Raw genomic sequence first — 27,734 nt, 5'->3', positions numbered from 1 at the left:
TGAACACATCCAGCCATTCTGGAGAGCAATTTGGAACTATGCTCAAAAAGTTATCAAACTGTGCATACCCTTTGATCCAGCAGTGTTTCTACTGGGCTTATACCCCAAAGAGATACTAAAGAAGGGAAAGGGACCTGTATGTGCCAAAATGTTTGTGGCAGCTGTTTGTAGTGGCTAGATACTGGAAAATGAAAGGAGGCCCATCAATTGGAGAATGGCTGGGTAAATTGTGGTATATGAATGTTATGGAATATTATTATTCTGTAAGAAATGACCAGCAGGATGAATACAGAGAGGACTGGTGAGACTTACATGAACTGATGCTAAGTGAAATGAGCAGAACCTAGGAGATAATTATATACTTCAACAACGACATTGTTTGAGGATGTATTCTGATGGAAGTGGATCTCTTCGATAAAGAGAGCTAATTCAGTTTCAATTAATCAAAGATGGGCAGAAGCAGCTACACTCAAAGAAAGAACACTGGGAGATGAATATAAACTGCTTGCATTTTTGTTTTTCTTCCCGGGTTACTTATACCTTCTGAATCCAATTCTCCCTGTGCAACAAGAAAATTGTTCGGTTCTGCAAACATATATTGTATGTAGGATATACTGTAACCTATTTAACATGTAAAGGACTGCTTGCCATCTGGGGGAGGGGTGGAGGGAAGGAGGGGAAAAATCGGAACAGAAGTGAATGCAAGGGATAATGCAGTAAAAATTTACCCTGGCATGGGTTCTGTCAATAAAAAGTTTAAAAATAAATAAATAAATAAAAAAAATAAAAAAGCAATGCAAAGAAGTAGAAAACAACTGAATGGGAAAGACAAATAATATCTTCAAAAAATTAAGAGATACCAAGGGAATGTTTTATGCAAAAATAGTTATGATAAAAGACAAGGATAATTAGGAACTTAAAAGTTGAAAAGATTTTTTTTTTGCCTTTCTTTTTTTTTATTTTTATTTTTATTTTTTTAAATTTAATTTTATTTAATAATAACTTTGTATTGACAGAATCCATGCCAGGATAATTTTTACACAACATTATCCCTTGCAATCACTTATGTTTCGTTTTTTTCCCCTCCCTCCCTCCTCCCCCCCCCAAAAGTTGAAAAGATTAAGAACACACAAAGAACTATGTGAGAAAGACTTTCTCATCACTTATAACATGACAACATGGTTATTTGACCTGGAGCTATACATCCTGGAAAATGTCAAGGCATTTGGGCCTTAGGAAGCCCTGCTAATAATTAATTGGAGTGACAATTCCAGCTCAGCTATTTAAAATCCTGAAAGATGTTGCACTCAAAACACCTGCAAATTTGGAAAACTCAACAAACTGTTGAGTCACTGGATTGAAAAAAATCAGTTTACATCTCAATCCTAAAGAGGGGTAATGGCAAAGATTGTTCAAATTACCAAATAATTGCACTCATTTAAAATACCAGCAAGGTGATGTTTAAGATTCTGCAAACTAAGCGTCAACAATATGTGAGCCAGGAATTACCAGAAAAGCAGGCTGATTTTTGAAGAGGCAGAGGAACCACAGACCAAACTGTCAACATTGGTTGGATATGGAGAAATGTTTCTCCATTGCGCATCCCTGACTACACTAAAGCCTTTAACTGTGTGGATCACAAGATGTGCCAAGTTCCCAAAGAGACAGAAACTTTTACTTGTCTCTGAAGAATCTGGATGTAGGTCAAGAAGCAACAGGACTAAAGATGGAATAACTTATTGGTTTAAGATTGGTAAAGAAGTGTAACAAGTACTTCTGGGCTTATATCCCGAAGAAATACTAAAGAAGGGAAAGGGACCTGTATGTGCCAAAATGTTTGTGTCAGCCCTGTTTGTAGTGCCTAGAAACTGGAAAATGAATGGATGCCCATCAATTGGAGAATGGCTGGGTAAATTGTGATATATGAACGTTATGGAATATTATTGTTCTGTAAGACATGACCAGCAGGATGAATACAGAGAGGACTGGTGAGACTTACATGAACTGATGCTAAGTGAAATGAGCAGAAATAGGAGATCATTATATACCTCAACCACAATACTATATGAGGATGTATTCTGATGGAAGTGGAGCTCTTCAATAAAGAGAGCTAACTCAGTTTCAATTGATAAATGATGGACAGAAGCAGCTACATCCAAAGAAAGAACACGGGGAAATGAATATAAACTGCTTGCATTTTTGTTTTTCTTCCCGGGTTATTTATACCTTCTGAATCCAATTCTCCCTGTGCAACAAGAAAACTGTTCGGTTCTGCAAACATATATTGTATCTAAGATATACTGCAACATATTTAACATATATAGGATTGCTTGCCATAGGGGAGGGGGTGGAGGGAGGGAGGGGAAAAATCGGAACAGAAACGAGTGCAAGGGATAATGTTGTAAAAAAAATACTTTGGCATGGGTTCTGTCAATAAAAAGTTATTATAAAATAAAATTTAAAAAAAGAAGAAGTGTAACAAGGCTTACAATATTTAACTTATATGCAGAGTATTGTGGTGTTCAGTCATGTCTGACTCATTTGGGATTTTCTTGGCAAAGATCTTGGAATAGCCTGCCATTTCCTTCTCCAGCTCACTTTATAGATGAGAAACTGAGGCAAACAGGTAAAGTAACTTGCCCAAGACCACACAGTTATAAATAATTGAGGTCAGATTTGAACTCGGGAAGACGAGTCTTCCTGACTCCAAACCCAGTACTGTATTCACTATACCACCTAACTTGCCCCATATACAGAGTACATCATGTGAAAAAAGGCTAGGCAAATCAAAAGCTAGAGAAATATCGACAGTCTCGGATATGTATACAACACCATTCTGATGGCAGAAAGTGAAGAATTAAGAACATTCTTGATAAGGGAAAGAGAAATGTAAAAACTGGCTTGAAGCTTAACATCAAAAGAAAAAAATAACACCCCTTAAGATCTTAGCAACTGGTCCCATTACTCCCAGCAAAGAGAGGGGGAAAAAAAATAGAAGCATTATCAAATTTTATCTACTTGACTAATCACTGCAGGCAGTGACTTCAGCCATGAAAGTATCATTAGAAAGAAAGCTTAGCAAATCTGGACAGCATATTAAATGATGCAGAGGCATTATTTTGCCAACAAGGGTCCATATAGTTAAAGCTATGCTTTTTCCAGTAGTAACATATGGCTGTGACAGTTGAACTACAAGGGAAAATTGAGCATCATAAGATTAAGACATTTGAATTGTGGTGCTGGAGACTTTAGCATTCCCTTAGACAGCAAGGAGATCAAATCAATCAATATTTAAATTAATTCAGACTATTCACTGGAAGATCAAAAACTGAAGCTGAAATACATAATGAGAAGATAGGATTCATTGGAAAAGACCCTGATAGTGGGAAAGATTGAAAGCAAAGGAAGGGGATGGCAGAGGATAAGAACAATAATGTCATGTAAATCAATGAACATGAGCTTGGAGAGACTTCAAGAAACAGAAAATAGAAAGGCCTGGTGTGCTTTGGTCCATGGGGTCATGGAGTCAGACATGACTGACTGAACAATATCTGTCTTGTTGCCTGCTGCTGGCTTTGGCTTCCTCTTCTCTTAGCTCTTTACCACCCAGAATGCCCTAAGGCTTCTGATATTCCTGGATCAGATCAAAGTGAAGGAGGAGGGGAAGAAGCATTTAATAAGTACCTACTATCTGCCAGGCATTCGTCTTTACAAATATTATCTTGTTTGATCCTCAGACAACTCAGTGAAGTAAATTAATATTGTTACCTTCATTTTGCAATTGAGGAAACCGAGATTGACTTGCTGAAGTTCACCCAGTTAAGGTTGGATTTGAACTCAAGCGTTCCCAGGCCCAGCGCTCTATCCATTGTGCTACTTAGCAGCAGATTGTTGCCATTCTCTTTGGTTGTAGCACTGCTTCCTTAGTTGCATTTTGAGAGCACTGCTGGATTGTTATTGGATTAGCTAGATTCTTCCAATATATTTCGCTTTGTCATCTAAACAGTCTTTGAGCCTTTCATAGCATATATAAATTTTTTTATTAGTACTTTTGTTTTACACTCTTTACTTCCCAATTCCCCATCCTTATTACAAAGAACAAAAAAAAGAGAAAAAAAGATCAACACTAACCAATGCATCCACTGAACCTGACACTATCTGAACCATATCAGTTTCCCAGATATGCAAAGAAAGGGGAATAAGTTCTCATCTCTCTTCTTTGACACCAAACCTGGTCATTATCATTATACTACATTCAATTTCTATTTCCTTTTTTGCTTTTTTCCAACTGCATTGTTTTAATCGTTGTATATATTCATTTCCTTATTTTCCCTACTTTACACTGCATCTATATTTGCCTTACCATATGTTTTTGTATTCTTCATGTTATTTCACAGTGTAGAAATATTTCCATTACATTCATATTCTTTAATAGAGAGATGTGTACTTTGTTTTGATAACTCTTTGTCAATATAAAAAGCACTTGGAGAATTATTTTTATCTGGAAAACTTTAAAAAAAATCTCTCTGGAGTACATGCCTACCAGTGAGATCTATGTAGCAAAGGTTTAAGATATTTAAATCACTTCCTTCCTAGCATTATTCAAAATTCATAGTACATACATTCTGATAAAATTTAACAGAAAGGCTTGTTGTTGCTATTGCTAAAAACAAAAATTAAACGCCAAACCAAGCTGCAATGGCTAGCTCACAGTTCTATATTCTTACTTGCACTATAAAATAGCTAATTGGTCTGTCCAACAGTTCTATAATTTGTTGAGCAATCACTACCATGAACTAATATAATTGACTGTTCAACTACATAGATTGCTTCTACCCTCATATACATAAGAACAAGGCAGGTGCTGGATTGATTTGTTCCTTAGTTCCTAGTATTTGTTCTGATAAAGAAATAGGAAAAACTAGTTATTTTTTTCTTCTTTAAAACAGTATCTCATCCCTGCTTTAGAAGAGAAACTACTGTGTTTTGGTTTTTTTGAATATCAGAAGAGATGCAAAACAGATTGCTGTAAAGACCACTGCAATAGCTGTTGTCTAGTTTTGTTGTTTTTTAAAAATGGAGTCGAATTTCAGAACCTTTATTCTAGCTCTTTTAAGGGAAAAAATAACATATGTACACACACAAACACACACATATACAAATTGATTATGTAGCATATTCCTTATGTGTTCTAGAAAATCTTCAATTTTAGAAAATATCATAGCAGTCTTTTCAAAGGTATCCTTTCATAAATTACTTTTATTTCTCATTAAATGAGCACAGAGTCATTAGCATATTAATAACAGATATGTTTATTATTACATATCCATCAGTGCGGCTTTCAATACCACTTGAAACATGCATATCGTCCTAGAGACGAATCAGTTTTCCAGTGCTTCTTATTTGATACACATAACTGCAAAGCCATTATAAATTACTGAGGAGGTATTTGGTTAAAAATAAATTTTTTTAAAAATCATACTGCCCATCCCACGAATCAACTCTTGGTATAAAACAAGAGTTTAACAGTATTTATCTGGTAATTTCTATATTAACTGGAAAACACCACAGATGTATGCCATACATAGATTGCTTTTGCGAATGCATTTTTCTACACTTTTTTGCAGATACTTCAATGAACTCAGTCACTGTAGTAGGTAATTTCAAGCAAAGATTGTACTCAATTTGTGAAATTCAAACCAACCTCTAAAAATACTTTAAATTAAACCAATTATCAATAAAAAGTCCCCTGACACAACTGTCAGTAAATAGGTTTTTGTTTTGTTTTGTTTTTTGGAAATTTCTACATTTAGACATGGCAGTAAAATAATTATCTCAAATTAAGGCACTAGAAGGGCAATGCACCACCCATTAAAAGTGTTCTAAAAATAATTTACATTTCAAACAGTGCATACATTTCTTATATGTTTGTTAACTTAATGACTTTATCACTTAAAACCATAAGGAAATACATTATAAAATTATAGAAATGATGTACCCCAAAATATGCTTTCAAACGTCGTTCTTTTGTACAGTTAGTTCCTAATGCCTCTAGTATTAAAATAATTCAGTATGGCTTGGCAAAAATGCATAGATTAAATGTAATTATTTTTTGTCTTCTACCCCTCAATCAAGAAATCTGCTGAGACATATACAGTATTTTGTAAAAGCATAATGTAAAATATTTAACTTCTCCATTCAGGTCCAGAATGGGCCATTAAAATTAAGGCTGTTACACTTTACAGTGAGGGCACTGAAGTTCAAGTGATGATATTACTTCCTTAAGATACTTCTGCAGTCCTGCGAGAGCACAAAAACTTGAGTCTATAGAAATTTCAGTTCGTCTCATTTTGAGATATTTTCTTTACTTCTTCCATGAGCTGATCTTAATAGTGAAACTCTCCCTTCCTCTTATTCACAAGAGGAAAATTCTGTTCCATCATGATTGACAGGCATTTTCTTAGAAATGTAAAAAGGCAGCACCTTTTAAAAAAATATACCTAGCTAAGCTTTTTATTTACTTTTACTTGCATTACATAGTAATAATTAATCTAATCTACCTGTAGGCAAACCCGCAATAAAAACCCTCAATGTGCTTTTGTGCCAAAGCAAGGAGGAGAGAATAACAGCAATCTTAACCCTGAAGCCTGTGATATTTGTGTCAGAAGGAACAGTCTGTCTGCTCTGCATGGTTAAAGAAGCCCCATTTCTCAGATGATGTCCCACAAGATTCCATAAATCAATATATGTGGTTAGCTGAAAAAAAAAAAAAGTCAGATTAAATATTTATATTCAGAAGGTTTATACTAAACATTAATCTCTTCAATATCTGAAGTCATTTCTAAGCAATTAAAGCAATAATTTAGCAAACAGAAACTTGCTTAATCAAACTCACTCTGTATTATTGTCCTATTAAATATAAATATTAAATAAAATAAGCAGTAAAAGTCCTAGCTCAACATGCCCCTCAGGCAGAACTGTACATCAGAGTTAAAATTGCAGTAATTTTTGGATTACTGTTAATTTTTCTTAATGACAGTCCTAAATAGTACAGCATTTTAAAGTACTTTTTGAATTAAAAAAATTAAATTCTATTGGTCACAATTTTATAGTAAAACACATTATTATTTTATTTTAATTCTCTGAAAAATGCTATTCTACCTAAGGTAATTCTCACAAAATTAATCAGTGATTAAGTATTAATGTAATCAGCACTATCCTAGGTACTGTGATGGGACAGAAAACAAGAAAACAGGTCTGTTCCTCATCCTCAAGAAACTGATAAATTCTCTTATAGGGATAAGACTAATATATTGAATTATCAGGACAATACAAGAAAACATATCAGATACTAACTTGTGATTGATGTAAATTCAGGGGGAGAAAGATTCAAAAGGTGTGTGTAATCAGGAAATTTTTCAAGAAGAAAGTAAAAGTGCAAAGTGACATAAAGATAGGCCCTGGGGGAGTGTCTACACACTTCTAAGCCAGTGAACTAGCATGAGGACAGGAAGTGCACCCAAGCCCAACACAAAAAAGCAAGGAGCCAAGAGAGGCCGCTGAATAGTGTGGTGCAGTAGGGAGGAGCAGGATTTAGGAACATGGGAACCATGCTATGCAAGCCAGCTGAGAAATGGTGTAGTAGAAAACAGAGTTCTATGGAAGGGTCTTTATAAGAAAAACATTAATGAAATGGTGTCTAAGGAACAATAGTGTGGTCAGCCAGGGGGCTGGAATGGAGGCAAAAATAGACTCAAGGCAAGGAGAAGAAAAGGTAAGCAGCAAGAAGGTGCGAAAAATTCATCTAGCGGTTGCAGGCAGTCTCAGAACTAATGGGGAAAGAAAAAAAGAAAGAATATAAAGGGCATTTGGAAGATAGAACTGACCAAACTTGGTGATCTGCTGGATAAGAATAAGTACATAAAAACTCAAAAATTCTGAGCATGAATAACTTGGGAGAATGATGGTGCCACTGATAAGAACAAAGCACAAGTGAAAACAATAAAAATGATAAAGAAGTTTAGCAAAATTAGAAATTTAAAAAGTCAAATATAAAATTATCAAAATAAATATCTGTAAATAGGATAGCATATCAAAGGTTAAGGAGTTACTGTAGTATAATTTATTAAGGAAAATGCATTCTTAATAAACATTTTATATATAAAAGCTTTTCAAAATAGCCTGATCAATGTTTTAGTTCTGGAAAGAAAAAAATCAGCTTAGAGGAAACATTTATTTATTAGGAAACTATTTATTACAGACTCAAGGTTTATGTGAAAGTAGGGGGAAGCAAAATGTTTTACTTTAGACTGCAACTTATCTTCTTCCTTAAGTATATGTTTCCCAAAATAAAGGTGCCTAATCTAAAACTCAGTGTCAGCAGGTCTTTAGCTTGCAGCCTTATCCCTTATGAAATTATACATCATGGACAATTGTGCCTTCCATTTTCTTAGTTGGCCCCCTGAAATTTGCACTAGATTTAAGTTTTGTCCCTTTACCTAAAGTTTGTTTATACTTACTCATGTTTTGGGGGCAGGATCAAGAGGTCAGATGAATGGCTCGTGCCCCACAAATGAGGCAAGCTAGGTGCCCTTTTCCCCAGAAAGGTTCTCAGAGGCCTCTGTCATTGCTAAATAGGCTTCCTGTTGCAGACTTAGAGGTTCCTGACTTCATTCCTGGGAATACTTACAGACTTCTACTTAAAAACACAGCTCCTGGGAATCTAGTAGAGGGTCAAATGAAAGTCTTCTCTCAAGAGAACAGTAAGCCTAGTACCAAATTTAGCTCAAGAGAGGTACTGGAAAAGTGCTATTTGTTCATATTCAGAACTATTTAGTTTTTATGTTAGAACATTCAAAAAATAAAAATAAAGTATCTAACTTACACAATTATTTTTAAAAACCCCATCATCAGAACCTTCTCTAATAAGTCTGATCCATATTGTGAGAAGCAAATGTACAGGAAACCATTCACAGGGAGGGCTCTGCTATGCATATGGAATGGACTGAGGAGAGAAAACAAATAGTCCCGAAACTCTCTCTAAGGCCTCTTGGGACAAGGTATAATAAGGCACATTCCTTTATGGAGAAATAATTTAGCAAGCACAGTCCATTTTTTTAAACCATTAATACAAAACCAAATATTTAAGAAAAATTTCAAGTTTTCTAAACTCTGTTGAACAATATTCTTTAATCATCAATATGGTAATATTCTACATATTTGGCAACTAGAAGTCATGTATATGAAGTAGGAAAACCTCTTAGAACTGTCCACAGTACTTAGAATTCTGCAAAATTAAGCTTAATTAGTAATAAACTTTTTATTTGATAATGATTTGATGATATTGATATTTACTGTATAGCAGGATGGCATATTAAAAGGAAGGGGAGGGAATGTTTTTGGAAGGCATCCCATAAGAATTGAAAGCAAAGGTAATGGACACTACAAAGCAGTCCAGTCCCACACCTGCTTAACTATTGCGGAGGGTATACTGTTATTAGCACTCTAAGACACCACAAAAAAATTTTAAAAATGTTTATTGGACTAAATTGTACTATATAAGAAGGCAAGAAAATCTATAATACATGTAAAATGATTTTCAAAAAATTGTTCCTTGATGTCAATAAAGTATGACTACCCTCAAGACACAAGTAAAAATGGATGAAAAGAAACCCATTTCTTTATATTTGAATGTTTTACTGTTCTAATTTTGGATTAAAGTAGGACTTAACTACTATAAATCCTTTTCCATTTAGAAAACATGAAAATTATCCCATTACAGATAATAAAAGTCTTAAGTGGAGAAAGCGAATTTTCTGATTACCTAAGGCTACTCTCACTTCAGTTTACACAAAGACAAAATGAGCACTGGTAAAGTCAGGACTAGGAAAACCACACTTCTTGATTCCCTATCCACTGTCTTCTAACAGTACTGTGTTCTGCTAGTTTTAAGTGAATAATAAAAAGTTGGGTATATATACGTGTGTGTGTATGTATGTATGTATGTATACAAATTTAACTTAGAGTGGAAGGTAAATACAAAATGGATGCTCCATTAATTTATAAATGCTGTCTGACACTCAATTTTTAATGATTTTCCAATTCATGTCTGAAATCTGTCTACAAATGATAATGTCCTTTCTATGAATTAAACCTAATTTTTAAAAACAAGAATTATTAGTGTTAGTGAAAAATACCTAATTACTGTGAGAGAAATAGTGACATTTAAAGTCTTACCTAGTTTTCCCAGATGTATTTTTGACAACTTTCCGGAAAGACTGATTTGCACTAGATCTGGTAGAAAGTGTTCTAGGGGATGCACGAACAAAACTGGATGGTGGATTCTTAGGGATCTTCTTTACTAAATGGGTTACCCATTTCTTCTGTTCATCCTGAGAACATGCTAATAGCAGCATATCTCTTGCTGATGTTACATCATAACTCACTATGAATAAACAGGGAAGAAACAAATATTAAATATGCATGTAAAAGTAAATTTCTAAATATGTGTTGTAACACTTATCAATTTAAAAATTTTTCTAATTGCTTATATTTCAATACTTTAAAGATTTTATCAATGTGGGCAATGCCTCCAGCGGCAGATTAAAATTCAAGCACAACTCTTGTTCTGTGTGATTCTTCTCCATGTCCTTCAATAAATCCTCTTGGGCCAAAAGATCAAGTTTTGGAAGACTTTCTTTGAGTTTTTTAACTACTAAAATGGGCAATAGTGAAACAATAAGAGAATCCATCCTCTCCCTTGCTTTTGTAATGGGAGTTTCACTTCCTTTTTTAATCACATGTTTCATTGATGGTATCTTTATGTCATTGCTTACTTGCAAATCATTACTAGTAACTTAATGTTGTCTACGTCAATTTTGTGTCTTTTCACACTGTTCTTTAGGTCACCAATAATGAAAAAGTACTTATGCTATAAAGAATACCTTTTACTTTCATAAGCCCAGGATCCTTAAAACCATTGCCTCAATAACTATGGGCAATCAAATTTTCCTCCTTTCTTCTTATCAATTATGTGATGAGTTCATTGTCCATATGCAATTTATCCAAGACATGTAATTCTTATATTTTCATAAATTCTTTTTAATTATTACCTAGTTCCTTAAGGTTGACAGTTTTGGCCTAGGATTTCATAATTCTTAGCAATGCTCTTGCTAATTGGCATCAATGGATAAAAATGTAAATCAATTTACTTGTTTATTCAAAGACAAAACTAAAGAACTAGTTCATGTTAAGATTAGTTAGGATTAACAAGCTACTCTTTTCAAAAACACATATAACAAACTGATACTGAGATTAAATTATGTGAACTCTATGCTTATAATCAAATTCATAGCTATAAAATCTGGGTTGTCTTCTTTTCCCCATCTAATAAGGATAAGGTTTTTTGTATAGAAGTGATGCTTTGTACCTTAAAATTATTTAAATTTGTTCTAAGTTGCAAGAACAATTATTTTTCTTTTTACCTTTGCATGGAGAAATTAAGTCTTCCTTTTTGTCTAAGTGATCTCTATGGCACTTGACATGGCATCTTCGACATTCAAGGGCAGGGGGTGGCTTAAAAACATGCCAGAGAGGTTTGGCACAAGCCTCACAGTTGGCTGGAAAGTGATAGAGTGTAGGAATAAACTCATGGCCTTTGTGATTCTGAAAATTGGTCTTCTCAGCTTGTTGTACTGGCTCCATTTCCAAATCTTTCCTACATTCACCTTCATTTGCATACAATATCTATTTTGAGAGAGTTGAGAAAAGAAATAAATACATTAACATAGAGAGCAAAAATACTGAAATGTATTATATTTATCCTATAAACCAGATGCCCAATTAATACCGAATTAGTATTTCCTTTTTAAAAAGAAATTGTTATTTAGTATTTTCACCTGGAATATTTTAGGGATTTCTTCAGTTTCTGCTCTGTACACATCACCTTGCGTTACAGGTCGAACATGGAATAGTTTGCTGAAATTTTTAAAAAATACACATTTTTAAAAAGTCATCTGTACTACATTTATTCTATGATATGTAATATGAAGCCATTTGTTAAGAGTAATAAGGCACGGTGTACTTTTACATCAATTTCTATAAATATATCTACTTTCACTGTTTGTATGAAGTTTCAATAACCAATGATATTTTCCCTCAAAGAAAAGTATCAAAATTTTCTTGTATTTATCTTTGTTCTATTTACCCATCTTCCAACTCTAACAAGGAACCACAAATCCCTAAATTTTTAATCATGCTACATAATGCAAATGAATTTCATATATATATGAATTTTATAAAAAGGAAACATGTCCTGCTTATTATAGAACAATAGGCAAATATCTTTATTTTTCTCCTATGAAGTAGAAGGAAAACTCCTATAAAATCAGAGAAATATGACCAAAAAGGAAGTAAAGTCAGCCTTGTGGTGAGATAGAGAATGGCTCAGTTAACATGCTTCACTGGTATCCAAGAAATGTCAAGAGATCTCAAGGAAGGGCCCCATCAAGTTGGATGGCCCAATATGTAGAAGATTTATAGGACTACAGGGACAAGCCTCAGAAAGAATGGTTAGATGTAGATGATTCGTGATCTATACCATTAAATTAAATTAATACATCTACCAATGAGATCACAAGTTAACCATCAAGATATCTTGAATTTAAAATCACTAAACACTTTAAACCCAAAGTGGAAAACCATAAACCTGAGTTACTCTTGAGTATCTGAACTTGGAATTTATGGCAGTTTTTCTTGCATGTCTTCTCAAAGTAATAACATTATTTAAAGAAAATTTGTAGTCCCTAAAGTCAGGAGGACTTGAATTCATATCTGGCCTTAGACACTTAACACTTCCTAGCTGTGTGACTCTGGACAAGTGGCTTAATCCCAACTGCCTCAGGGAAAAAAAATTTGTATGATGAAAGAAAATTTTTTTAAAATTAAGTAGCTAAATGACAGTAATCTGAAGATGATAATTTTAATAATATTAAATTCAAAGTAATTTTGATTATGTTGAATATACCACTGAATAAGAACAAGTTGTCTACATATTACCTAAAATTAAAAACAAAAGCAACTTACTCTATGTCTAATACCATAGATGGATTTGACTGTTCCTTATCCTGTTCATCATTGTAGAACAAAATTTTTTTGCTGCTTACTACGACATACTGAAACAAGAGGGAAAAAGGGAGAATTAGTGAGAGCAAAATTTGCTTGATTTAAAACTGTAAGAAATCATTAAAGTTGCGCATATTTATATAGCTCAGGGAATGAAACTCCTTTTAGATTCTAATCTCTAATCTGAAAAAAAAAAACTCAAATGGAAAAAATGTCAAATGTTGAATTCCATATATAAAATACTGAGCTCAAATTTCAAACTCTATATTTTGCCAATATTTTGATTACATAATATCAAGTAATTACTTTGAAATTAGTCCTATTTGGGCAGCAATTTTGACAAGTTCTTTTAAGAGTAAATGGCATAAAAGTATATTAACCTCTAAAAATTCAGAAATAAGATACATGTTACCTGTTTCTTCCAGCCGTATCGTTTTATATTTCCTCTGTTTGGAACCGACAGCCAACCTTCAATTCTTGATTCTATTTAAAAACAAATTTGCAACATGAGATTTTTAAATGTATGACAGAGAAAATGAACATAAAGCACATGTGACAGCATGCAGTACAGGCGTTTGAAATAAAAAGTGCTATAATTTGCTTTTTCATGCGTCAATCACAAATTAACTTAATAGCCATACAAATATTGCAGGACCAAATAAAAGGCCTTTCCCCATTAAATTTAACATTTAATTATAAAATAATGGGGTAAAAATAAACCTCCAAGAGCAAGGCAAAAGTATTCAACAATGGATTGCAGCTAAAATGGAACAAGATTTAAAAGATCATTTAACATTCAAAGTAGCTATGAAAAATATTTAGCAAAAAAAAAGATGCGGCAAGTAAAACAAACCAGAGCCATCATTTTACACAAAAGAGAGCAAGCACAAGTACACAAGTGTCCTATTACTCACAGAAGACAAGAATAGAAGATAAATAAATAAGGAATGCAGGAAGAATCAACTAGACATAAAGAATAAGAGACAAGCATTTTATTCAGTTTTCATAGGACAATATTCTAATGAGCCCTGTGGTAAACCAACCCAACCATACTAATAAATCTGTCCCATTTTTAAAAAAAAAAAAGATCTCAGCCTTAAAAGTAGAACATGTAAAATCTCTTCCAAAACTGAAATACATATGTCTTTTATATTTACGGTCTTGGAATTTTAGTATTATAACAACAACAGAAGAGCAAACTCTTCAAGCTAAGTGGCTTGAGTTTTTTTGATAAAAGAAATTTCATTACAACAAATATGACCACGAAATTTCATTTATAATTATTATTGTCAGAGGAAAAAAAGCTTTCAGAAAACTTCTTAAGTAAATGATTCCAATCACAAGCCTTGTTTCACAGGCTATTTATAATATCCATTAATCTATTTCAAACTAATAACTTTTTCCAGATTTTCCTACCATTTTATTGAAAACAAGTCAAAACAGCACAGCTCTACTCTAGCCACTTTTTCTTTCCACCTAACAAGGCAATGGAACTGCAACATGAAGCCCTTTTTTTGATATCTGGGAGGTGAATACTGAAATTAATGAGACAAAGTCTGTCTAGATCACATCCTACCTATGTAAGAATGGGCTTAACTTCTCAGTGCCACAGATAACTACAAGAAGGTATGTCAAAGAGAAACTGACAACATGCATTGAGGGAGGAAATTTCTAGAGTATAATGGGGCTTGGAGGATATTGTGAGGTGGCTAAGTTTGTATAAACTAATATATAATATAATGCCTTTGAAGTATGTCAAATATACAATAACAGAAGAGACAAATATCAAAATGATATAATAAAATACTATTAGAGAGCCCTTTGATGAAATCAGTTTTGATTATCCAATTTGCAATCACATCCTCTTTACAATTCTTATTCCCTTTCACTTAAAATACAATCTATACTTCAAATTCCATTACTATTCTGGTCAATTCTGATTCTAATATCAAATCATCCCCATTTTCTTTATAACTCTTATTGCCTATCACCAAATACTATATGAATGATATAGGGTGATGTTTTGTTTTGCTTGTGAGCATATACTTCACTAGAAACTCAAAGTGGATATGAATTACTCACTATAGAAAATGAAATACAAAGCAGAGTCTGGACTTACAAGTAACAGCTTTAACCTCAGTTATATTTTCTGTATACAAATCACCTACTAGTCTTTTTTAGTTAAAACATAACTGCCACTTTAAAAAACAGAATCTTTGAAAACAAAGAATTACAGATATTATAAAAGAAATTGTAATTGCTTTTGAACCCTCTTTCCCCAATATTAAAAAAATATATTTTAAACTGTCATCTTTGAATTTCCTACAAAACCATCTTAAAACAAAACCATTTAAATCAGTATTTTTCTTGTTTGGTTCTCTCATATGCCCTGAAGATTCAATGAAATATGTCAAAACTTGCCAAACCCATCAAAAAACTTTAAATTCATATAGAAATGTATGCCCAAATTATCTTCTCCCACTGATTTATCTATATGAAAAAATGTCAAAGAAATTTATGCTTTCTGATTCCAAGTATGAAATAATTTTGCCATTATTTTGTTTCATCTCTATATTTTTTAATGGTATATTAAACATTGTGGCATTTAGCTTGATAGGGAACCAAGGTTTATATTATTTCTGTCCCTCTATAATGGAATTTCATATATCTCAGATATTTGGTATTAGGCATGCTCTGCATTTATGCAGTTTTATAGCAGTTAACATGCAAGAACCTTATGTTTACATGAATCTGTACCTTATGGAAGATATTGCCAAATAAATAACTATAGTGATGCAGAATCTCATTTTTTTTTAAGTTGGAAATCAGATGGCTTTCCTACTTTCTTTAAAGATATAGGAAAAATCTAATAAAGCCTCAAGAGAATTTTGTTTTTTTAATGAGATGTGCTCAATGCTCTCCTATTCCATTTGTATCCTTGTCATACACCAAACTCATATGAAATTCTCAAATGGTACACAGGTTACCCTAGTAAAAGAATCCCTATGACAGAGATGCATCAAAAGCAAGGGGAAGAGATCCATTAACACAGGAAAAACTTCCAATAGACTTGTGATATCATTGTTGTAGGCATTCCTTTCAGAAAGGGAAAGGGAAGAGAAAGAAATATGCATTTATATTGAGCCTACAATATATTTTTAACACATATTATTTTATTTTTATCCTTACAATATCTGTGCAAGGTAGGTACACTTTATACCTGACAATTTAAGTGATTTGATCAGGGCTACACAGTTAGTGCTCTATCCACTGTATATTTAGCTGCCTCAAGATTATGTAGGCCATAACTCACCTATGTCTGCCCATGCAATACATCTTTTGTTCATTTCCTCTCATCTATTTGCCCAGGGGAACCATGAAGCTTGCTAGGGGCTTTCCTCAAGTTCTCTTGGCATTGAAAAGATAATAATGAATCATGCAAATTATCCATATGTTAATGTATTTCTAATATTAGAGGAAAGGCCCCCAGTTTGTCCTTTTCTTCAAATGTTTGTTGCTTTTGGCTACCATTTTTTCTATGATCTCCTTGTTGTAGACATCTTATTATATCCAGTCCTTTCCCTTTTCAAGACATCTTGTTTTTAATGGCCCTTCCCATATTGTGTACTCTTGTCCTCTCTTCTCTCAGATTACCAAGTTTAAAGGATGTCTTTTTTTTTTCCTCAGGGATAAGGGACTAGTTGGGATACTGCAACAGGGAGACTCTGAGAAGTGATTGCAATATAATCTCCACTTCTACCATTCCCATTCTTCTTCTTTTTTGTTTTTTAATTAAATCTCTTTATTTACAAAACATATGCATGGGTAATTTTTCAACACTGACCCTTGCAAAACCTTCTGTTCCAAATTTTTTCCTCCATCCCCCCTACCTTCTCTCCTAGATGGCAGGTAGTCCAATACATACTAAATACATTAAAATATATGTTAAATCCAATATATACTATTCTCATTCTTAAAGCACAATCTCTGAAGCCAGAGTTCAAATACTGTTTCTGTCACCTAAGCTCTGTGGGCCCTTTTCTTCAATTGTTACACGAGTAAGTTGGATTACATGGTCTCTGAGGTTCCTTAGAGCTATAGATGTATCATATATTGTTTTTGAGTTGATCTAAGTATTCATGGCCATACTCTCTCTGGAATGGGTTCTTTTCCAAGGTTTTACTTCCAGATTAGGTTGAATAGTTAGTGCCTAAAACAACCACAATAAGGAACAGAAAGCCAGCCTTTGTGGTATAGTCATGTGTGGTAGAACATAAGCAGTGCCAGGAATAATAGGCTACTGAGTTAGTCTTCCATTTATTACTATCAATTCTTTTTTTTTAGTAAAAACTATCTCTTGGTCATATTTTTTGTTATTTTTCTATTACTTTATATTCACTTATCTATTTACTTACAGCTCTCCAGTAGAAATCAAGCTCTTTGAAGGTCAGGACTACTTTAATTTCTATCTCTGAATCTTGGTGCCTAGCACTATGCCTTACATTGTTGTTCTTCAATCATTTCAGTTGTGTCTGACTCTTCATGATCCCATTTGGAGTTTTCTTGGCAAAGATATTAGAGTTGTTTGCCACTTACTTTTTCAGCTACTTTTACGGATGAGGAACTGAGGCAAACAGGGTTAAGTGACTTTCCCAGGGTCATGCAGTTAGTAAGCTTGATCTCAAGTCAGATTTGAACTCATGAAGATAAGTTTTTTTGACTTCAGGCAAATATTCTATCCATTGCACAACTTAGGTTCTCATGCCTTATATAGTAAGTTGCTAACAAATATTTATTAAATACAATTCAACTTTTTAACAAACTCAGTCTTACTTTCTTCAACCTCACCATAAGGTCAAGTCATTTAAATTGTCAGCTATAAAATGTACCTTCTTTGCAAAGATATTGTAAGGATAATTAGATAAATATTTATATAATATGAATTTTCCAAATTAACAGTAAATAAAAATAGGTAGCAAAATAAAATTAGTCATAATTGTTCTACATTGTCCCTTTACAATCTGAAAATTTAACTTTTTAACTTGAGTCTGCAAAATCTCAAAATAGGGAGTACAGGAACAGGAAAAGATTCACTTTTTTAGGTATTATTTTAAAATGTCACAAATCCCCCCCACCCTCCCACTCCCCATTCTATAATGTTTTTGCATTTGGTTCATTCTATACTCATTCTATTTTATTATGTCAATTTGCATTCAATAGAGCCATAACAAGAGAAAAATAATTAGAAGTTATTTTCATTTAGATTTAGCACAATTTGGATTAATGAAGTGCACAGTAATCCAATTTACATTCACTATTCAGATAAAACCTATCTAAAAGACCAATGATTGCTTCTCAGAAAATAATAGTTTTGTTTACTAATGTTCTAGTTAAGGTTCGAAACACAAAAGAATGAGAAGAGCTATTGATAAAAACTAGTTAATAAACTCTTACAAATGCCTCCTTTCTCCCTAACTTTAGACCTGCCCTTTTATATTCAATTGTCCAATAGTCACAAGTATGAAATTTGATGTTTCATATAAAGCACACAGTGAGACAGGTTCATTTAAAATTTTAAAATAAATTACCACATCCTGTCAAGACTATCTTTGTTTCTTTCTACCAGCTCTGTGTCTATTACTTCTGCCACACTAATTAGAATTCTTCTATGTCACAAATGTGAATATTACAATAGCCCAAAACAGCTTTATTCCTCTACTCATTTCTCACATCTGTCAGAAATTTTCCTATAATATAATCTTATATGGTAATATCTAAATGGTAATTCCTCTCCTCAAAACTCTTCATAAGAATTCCCTAATTATTTAGAAAGTTAAAATTGCTTTGCATTCCACTGAAACTCATATACTCCCTTCAATGTAATCTACAGTTTCAGTCAAAGTAGAATATTCACTATCCATGGGCATGTAAGCTCACTTCCATTTTCTTTGCTTGGTTTTCTCTGTGCTAGGCACAAATTCTCTTTTTGATATCCTTTTGTTTAATTCCCTCTTTTCCAATTTTATTTTGAGGTCATTTTCTTCCTTCTACTTCCTTTTCAAGTCTCACCCTACATCCACATCAAGAAAAACTAAATCATGTATCATTGTCCCTTCCCTTCCCCCCTGCCAAAAAAAAACACCAAATAGGCCATCTAAAAAAAACAAAAAAGTATCAGTCTGAAATGACTCCATCAGTTTTCTATCTGAAGATAGTTTGTTTCCCATCATGAGTACTTTGGAACTGTGACTAGTCAATTGGGTTCATCAGAGTTCCTAAGTCTTTTGAATTAATTGCTGTATTTTTTTTAATAGTATTGCTGTTATTGTATAAATTGTTTCCTGATTTTACATCAGTTCAAACAAGTATTCCCAGGTTTCTTTGACATCATTCCTTTCATTTTAAGGTACAATACTATTCTATCATATCCATATACCATAACTTGTTAACTATTCCCATATTTATCTGCATCCCTTTGGTTTCCAATTCTCTGCCACTACAAAAAAAAAAAATTCCATAATTATGTTTGTACTTATAGTTCCTTTTCCTTTTGATCTCTTAAGGGTCTAGACTTGTAGACTTATTAGTGGCATCACTAGGTCAAAGGGTATATATTAAAAGTTTAAGAGCTTTTAGAGTCTAGTTCCAAATTGTTTCCTGGAACAGGTGGACCAGTTCACAGTTTCACCAACAGGTTTTCTCCTAATCATTTTTTAAAGTCAAACCTAAAGACTAGCTCTTCCAGAAAGTCTCTGGACCAGAAAAGAACAAAAACAACAGATACTCAAGATATATATAAAGTGTGTGACAACACCTAACTGCTGAGAGAAATTAATATTTTTCTATTATATCAATAACCAACTATTAAATAGAGATTAAGGGTTCTCATCTCTTCTTTATTTCTTCATTCAAGGACTAGCCCCTATAGGCCAATCAGTCAATCTTTGAAAGACAGTGCTGATAGATGAGATTACCCAAATCCTCCGAGTATAATTTCTCTGATTTTGGTTGGTATCCCACCCAATCAGAAAACCTTATTTCTGTTTATATATAAACAAGAATCTAATCTAGATAAATTCCTACCTTTAGTAAATAAGCCCATATCCTTGGGAAGTAAGCCCTCCGTTGGAATTTGGAATTTGGAATTCAACTTATGAAGGAGAAAACTAGAGTGGAGATAGAGTCCTTTGTTAGACTGCTGGGGGCAGCTGTGATTCAGGATCCAATTATATTCTTGGCATGAGAAGCTGAAGACTAAACCTACCTTCTCATTAATATATCTATCCTCTCATTAACTATTTACCAATCAGAGTTGATTTTCACCTGTCAGGGGCAACTCCTTTTCCAAGAGTATTAAAGCATTCAGTGATCCTCATGATTTTGATTACTGACAGACCATCATTACAGACAGATCATCATTTGTTATTTGCTAGCTAATTAATAAAATGATTATTACCCAGAAACTGTTTTCTTGGGCTTTTCATTTGTCTCACTACCCTTGACAAGTTCAAATAACCTGTCCAGATGAACTAGATCTTAGGATACTGAAGAAATTGAAGTATATGACTATAAAGCTACTCCCAGTAGTCTTCAAACAATTTTGAACACAAATTTGATGAAAATTCTTGAGGACCATAGAAACTGGAAAAATCATGGAAGTGTAGTAGAAAAAAAATTATTCTAATTTTCAAAGAAAGAAAGAGAAAAGAGTCTTCTAACTATACCCTGTTTGTTTTGGTTCAAATCGAGATTCTAAAATAAAGGATAGTTGTCACAAAGAGCTTTTCACTAATGACTAATTTATAGTTATAAAATTTATTTATTTATATTTATTATTTTATTTATTTATATTTATAAATATTTGTAGTTATAAATGGGCTAATGACATTTCCTTTTTTTGGTCATGGTTACTAAATTAGAAGATCAGTAGACACTGTCTACCTAGATATCAGCAAGGCATTTCATACTCTTATATGCTATCCTTTATTAAAAGGCTGGATAGTACTCTTAGATTCAGAACTGGCTGAGTTTTGGTTGTTAGAGTAGTTGTTAATAACTTAATCCCAATTTGGAAGGAGATCTTCAGTGACCTGTTCTGGGCTAGTACAATTTAACATTTTTATCAATGATTGATAAAGGCACAGAAAATACGAGTAGCAAATTATCAGATGACATAAATTGAGAGGAAAAGCTGGATGACAAGGTTAGTGTTCAAAAACAAAAATCTCAACAAGCATGAACAATAAACTGACTCTAAAATAAGATTAAAATTTACAAGTCTTACTTACATATAAGTTCCAAAAATAAAATTAAAATAAAGTATGAATTGTGGAAGGAATCGCTAAATAGCACCTTGTCTGGAAGGGAAGTTCCTATGTGATACAGCAACCAAGAAAACAAAATCTTATACTGAATTAAAAAGGCTTGGAGTTCAGACCTAAGTCTTATTGTACTCTACACATCTAAAGTATTAGTTTCAGTTCTGGTTACCATATTTCAGCAATGACACCGACACACTAAAGGATACCCAGAACAAGACAACCAATAAGGTAAACGATCTTGAGATCATGCTATGGCTTATGAGATTCGGGGATAGTTATCCAGAAGAAAAGAAAACTTAAGAGCAAAAAAAAAAAAAAAAAAAAGAGCAGAATGCCTCATTTTAATGAAGATGTGATCCAGGATTTCTGAAGGCTAACCCAGTGGTGCATCCTGGCAAATTTTGCTATGCTTAAAAGGCTTCAAATATGGTCTTGGTAAATGAATATATGTTTAAAATATAAAATTATAATTCAATACTAATAAACAACTCACATTATACTATGTCCAATTTATTACAAAGATGGTTCACATACCTCAATGGATGAGTTAAACTTCCATACTAGCCTATTCTACTAATCAGTAATCTTCATAATCCTTACTCCTAGCACAGGAACAAGCTAATTGTGAAGAGCTGTTCTTCTTGAAAGCAGTTACAAATTTATATGAAGTGTACTGAGATACATCACTGATTTTGAATTTCTTCTTAAGATTAGGACTATTCACCATCACTGTTACAAATTTCCTTAGCAATTGAGTCAAACAGTAACAAGGCCACCCTAGAACTATTTTTATTACTCTAACATATTATTTATTCTGTGTATTTAAGTCAATATAAAACAACTATGAAACTATCAAGAGGCTTTTGTCAAGAGAAATAAATATGTTCTTTAATTTCATGGACAAAATAGAATACAAAAAGTAGAAAATGAAATAAGAGAAAAATGCCAATTTCCACAAAATCAACGGTAGTCAAGGTAAATATAATAGAACCATCTTACCTGGAAGGTTTCCATCAGTTTCATCGGCACTAGGAAAACTAGTAACACTGGTCGAATCTGAAAGGTCCAAAAGTTTCGCACGCAACTGCTCTATGTCACTCTCTTTGCTAGCCAGCTGCATCTGAAGTTCATTCCTGTGTGTGCACTCTTCAACCAATTGCTGTTCATTTAATTTTTAAAAATACAAAGATTATTAAACTTAATTTTCAAGATTCAATTATACTCAATTATAAACTCTGAAATCCAAAAAAGTAATTAAAAATTAGGATTACAGAGAAAAACTAAAAATATGTATTACAAATATGCAAGAAGTTATAACCTTGATAAGTCAGAATTTCAATTTCCTTATCTGAAAAACAAAAAAAATAACTATCCTCACAATAATTTATTGTGAGAATCAAATGAGATAATGAATAGACAAGCATTTTGTAAACTATAAAACACTAGAAAATCAATGATAAGAACATTTTTAAGGGTCTTGGGATCTTAGAGATCATCTAGTCCCACGTTCTTGATTATCTTATTCTCTTGGTAAAGTGGATTCTCCCAGTGACATATTTTCATCAAATAATAAAATTTATTATTTCTTCCTTTAGCTCTTATGCTTTAAAATAAAGTAAAGAAAGTATTTAAAGTTAAAGAAAGAACTTCATGTTCTGCCTCAAACCAAATAGCTTAAATTGAACAAAAACCTTCAAAGGAAAAAGAGAATTTCATACTAGCAATTTTATATTATAATTAATTCATAGTTATTTAGTGAGAGTAAGGAAACTCTCATATTATTTGCTGCTGTTTGGTTCTTTCAATGATGTTAGATTCTTCATGATCCCATTTGGAGTTTTCTTGGCAGAGATATGGTTTACCATTTCCTTCTTCCAGCTCTCTTTACAAATGAGAAAACTGAGGCAAACAAGATTGACACAGGTAGTGTCTAAGGCCAGATTTGAACCAGATCTTCTTACTCTAAGCCCAGTGCTCTATCCATTGTGCCACCTAGCTCTCCCAAACTAAACTATCTTAAAATTTAAAATCTCAAAATTTAAAAAACCAAAAAACCTTTTCTAACAAAGGTCAAGTTATATTCCAGACATAGTAACAACTGAGTCCTGCCTTCCTCAGTTTCTGTCTAGGGTATTCCTTTAGTTCTTTTTGTCAGTCACACAATACTTGTTGGAATCTTTTGCTTAAAAGAAGAGCTGAGAAGCAGGAGAGGTTCCTGCTCTTGTGTCAACAGTATGATCATCAATCAAATCATCAATTTGTAGACAGAAAAATACAAGTCAATCTATATAACTTAGGAAGACACGATAAGTATACAAATAGGGACAGTAATGTAAAGTTTTAAGAAGTGAAAAAAAAAAAAATCCAACACAAATACATCTTTACCGCTTGCATTTCATTGAGTTCTTTCTGGTGTTTCACTACCATTTGATTGAATTTCTCTCTTTCTTGATTGAGTTCCAGTTGTAACTTCCTGTTTTCCTTTTCCTTCTTTCTTAAATCCTGTGTATTAGCCTTCTTTCTATCAATTTTAAAATCTTTACGATTCATTATTTCAGCTAACTTGTTAACAGCCTATAAAGCATACATAAAAAAGGACATAATAGTTTTCCATAAGCAATTAGAACATTTTTAAAGAGAAAAACTTATCCAGTATCATAAAATGAAAGATACTAAACAGGTTTATCAATAAATCAATAAGAATTTATCAAGCACCTACTATGTGGCCAGTAATGATAAAACAAAGAAAAATGAAGCAGTTCAAGGAAAATACAATCTATCAAAAGATCAATGCATGATGAGATAATATGGTGTTTTATTCCATTCTTATAATATGTAACAGAGTATAAGAATTACGCAGTAGTAGGGGTCCTCAAACTTTTTAAATAGGGGGCCAGTTCTGTCCCTCAGACTGTTGGAGGGGCGGACTACAGTAAAAACAAAAACTCTGTTTTGTGGGCCTTTAAATAAAGAAACTTCATAGCCCTGAGTGAGGGGGATAATCACTTAGCTGCCACATCTGGCTCGAGGGCTGTAGTTTGAGGACCCCTACAGTAGAGCACAGGAAATTAAGGCTGCCTTATTATACATTTTAATCTCTTTGCCAGAGTAAGAATTAGAAATTTGTATTTATATAAAAATACCCATACATGACAATTTCTCCTCCTAACACCTTATGCTTTAAACAGGCTCTAACACAGTCCTTCAAATAGAATGAGGAAATTCCGGCCTTACATGACTCAGTTTCAAGGCATTATTACCCCTTTCTCATTTTCACTCTTGTATCTATAATTCTTATCATATATCTATATTCACTCCACTAGCTTCAGTCAAACTGTTCACCTCCTCAGCCAGGCTCCTATCCATTCTATCCCACTTTCAGTTTTAGGTTTTCTACGTAAATTGGAATAGAGTTCTATTTCATATAAGCTAAGCTATTTTTCTTTTCTTAGTATATCACTGAAAAATTTTCTTTATTTTAACATAAGTATGAATTATTACATGCCCATTCATTCTATTGAAAAAAATAAATAATACTATTATTTTAACGTTATTAAATGTTGTTATTACATGCAAGGTCCTCAAAGGCAGATCATGATTTATTTTGTATAGTGTTAAATAAATTAGCAATACCTAAATAGAAGCTGACAATTGTAAAATAATTTGAAAAAACCTACCTGTGTTTTTAGAGTTCTTTCAGTATTAATATTCTTTTCAAAAGAAGCTTTTAGGTTATTGATCTCTTCTTCTTTCTTCAATTTGTAATCTGTTTAATGAAATAAGATTTTTTTTGTAAAAATAAATGTTTTTCATAACAAACTTGTTAAATAGCATATGATTTTAAATTCAATAGTCTATTATATACTTAGTAACATGTCTTCATTATTAAAATCCACATACCTTCTTGTTCCTTCCTCATTTTTTCAGTAAACTCTTCATTTTCCTTTCTTAATAATTCAATATCTTTGGTTAATGTACTGTTTATTTCTTCCAGCTAAATAAGACAAAAAAATCAAAACCTAAAAATGACTTTCAGTAATGATTTTTAAAATTAATTTTCACTTCTTCCTATAAATGCAGATTAGCATGTACATGTAGGGAACATGTGAATTTTGACTTAAAATATATTATTTTATTATGTTAATCAATTCAGGTTCTGTTCATTCCCTTTCTTCACCAAAATAAAAATATCTTTACAGATATGTTCCCAAGTGAAGAATTCTTAAATCACTCTTATTTTTTCAGTAGTTGTTGCATAGGTATTTCCCAATTTAAGAAGGTGCCAAATAAATCAAATTTTGCTCTATCTAACCCACTGGTATGCTTCATCCTGGATGCTCACAAGAATGAAGGACAGAGGAGAAGGTGACAGAAAAGTCCTCACATTTAAGAGTCAGGATACTTGGAATTTTAGCTTTATAGCTACACCAAAAAGCTGTGGTATTCCAGTAAATTGAGAATCTTTTGGGGCCCAAACTTCACTTGTCAAATAACAGGCTTGGACTAATTTATGATGTAGAAGCTTCAAAGTCAGGAAGCACTTCAGACATCTTGTAGTCCTACTTCGTCGTTGTACATACGAGAAAACTGAGGCCTACAAGTATGGAATGACTTGTTTAATGTCACATAATTAACTATACTAAAACTGTTTTTTACATGTTTAAAATTTTATGATTCCAATATTTAAACCAGACCATATCTGATTATAACATAAACTTTAGATGAAATGCATATATGTGGTTTTGAAAAAGAGACACAATTTATTTATCTATATGTGGGCTTCTGGATTATTTGGAATATAGGTTCAATTTCAACATGATTTATTTCTACCTGGTACCGAATCAGCACCACATTTTATGATAGTAGATGTATGCATGGAAAATAAAAGTGAATTTTATTATCTGCCTAAACAAAATGAGGAAAACATGATGCCCCAAAGAAAACATAATATGAGATACATTTTAGAGTACTGTCTGTTTTGAATTTTCTAAGCTATTGATCTTTGATTATGACAGCAAAATCATAGACTCAGGAACATGTCAATACTTTTAAGATATAACATCTAGTGAGATTTAAATTCATTTTAGTAATGTCACCTTACCCGACTGACAGTGTGATCTTTATCTGTAATTTCTTGTTTATTTCGTGAAGCTGCTTTTTTACACTCTTGAGTCAATTCAAAATATTGTTCTTCCAGGAGACGTCGAGCCAACTGCTCTGATTCAGCTTTTGTTTCTACCAGGTCTAACTGAGCAGTAAGTGTTTCTCTACAATAGAGTAGTAAGAGATTTCCTTAAAAATGGATATTTTCAGGCAAAGAAAATAAACAGTTATCCTTTCAACTGGATTACTTGTGCGTGTGCCTTTAAATTGCCATTAAAAGATCACAGGAATTACAATTTCTTATACAATCCATCATGAACTCTCAATAAAGATAATGGAGTTTGTGTCTCCATGTATTTCTCTGGTTCTTTGAAAAACTAGAAAATAAAGTCAAATGTTTAACAAAGTGGACAAAGTAAAGTAACATTAAAGTATTTTATATTGAAAAAAAAATTAACTTTAGCTCACAATAAAGCTCTGTGTCAAAACATCTATTTCATTTACCTCTAATAAAAAGATTAAAAACCTAAATTCTAGGAATGGGAACAGGGGAGAGAGGGCGTCTAAATATTAGTTAATCATAATTTAGGCACCAGAGGATGTGAACTTTTGCCTAGGACTCAGAATCTAATGTATGTAGAATCCTTTCATAAAACTTTCAGCTACCATGTTAATCATGGTAGTTCAACTTAATCAGTTGAACATTATTAGGTTAAAATTTATGGTAGTCAATAGTGAACTGGCAACTACTGAGTGTAACAAACATTTTTAATTCTGTCTGTGATTTCATGCTCTGCAAAGTTAGGCTTAGAGATTTGCTTGAGTCACTCAAAGTTTAAATGATTTACTAAGGGTCATGCAACCTACTTTATCAGGTGTAACCTAAACCATATCTTTTCGATAATAAGGCCAGCTTTTTACTATGCAACACTGCCTCACTTGAGAATCAAACATTTTGATAAGCTTGTCATGAGCACACATACTACAGCAGAAAAACTGCCTTTAAGTTAAACTGGTCCACATCCTGCCTATGACGCTTAAGACTTGAATGACTTTAGAAAAGTCACTTTCCCCCCCATGGGCCTCATTTATAAAATGAAGTGACTGGAATGGATGGCCCTTACGCCCCTTACAACTGTAGCTCAATGATTCACTTTATGTCTCAAATTGCTACAATTGACACATTTA

The 27,734-nt window shown here is 32.8% G+C and overlaps 1 protein-coding gene across 2 annotated transcripts in view; it reads right to left on the bottom strand.

Annotated features, from left to right (window-relative positions):
* Positions 1-5,241: 5,241 nt before the first annotated feature.
* The window catches only part of ROCK1 (Rho associated coiled-coil containing protein kinase 1), a 124,560-nt gene continuing 102,067 nt past the window's right edge, over positions 5,242-27,734 (bottom strand). For both annotated transcript variants that reach the window (XM_051970361.1, XM_051970362.1), the window contains exons 23-33: positions 26,545-26,710; positions 25,344-25,437; positions 25,121-25,209; positions 23,829-24,017; positions 22,443-22,602; positions 13,535-13,605; positions 13,084-13,172; positions 11,898-11,976; positions 11,484-11,745; positions 10,237-10,444; positions 5,242-6,756 (exon numbers count right to left, since the gene is read on the bottom strand). In XM_051970361.1, the coding sequence (XP_051826321.1) occupies positions 6,753-6,756; positions 10,237-10,444; positions 11,484-11,745; positions 11,898-11,976; positions 13,084-13,172; positions 13,535-13,605; positions 22,443-22,602; positions 23,829-24,017; positions 25,121-25,209; positions 25,344-25,437; positions 26,545-26,710 (1,411 nt within the window). In that variant the 3' untranslated portion in view covers positions 5,242-6,752. The remainder of the gene's footprint in view (positions 6,757-10,236; positions 10,445-11,483; positions 11,746-11,897; positions 11,977-13,083; positions 13,173-13,534; positions 13,606-22,442; positions 22,603-23,828; positions 24,018-25,120; positions 25,210-25,343; positions 25,438-26,544; positions 26,711-27,734) is intronic.

Source organism: Antechinus flavipes, chromosome 1 (genome assembly GCF_016432865.1).
Source record: "Antechinus flavipes isolate AdamAnt ecotype Samford, QLD, Australia chromosome 1, AdamAnt_v2, whole genome shotgun sequence".
NCBI lineage: Eukaryota > Metazoa > Chordata > Mammalia > Dasyuromorphia > Dasyuridae > Antechinus > Antechinus flavipes.
This window is presented reverse-complemented; position numbering and strand designations above follow the sequence as displayed.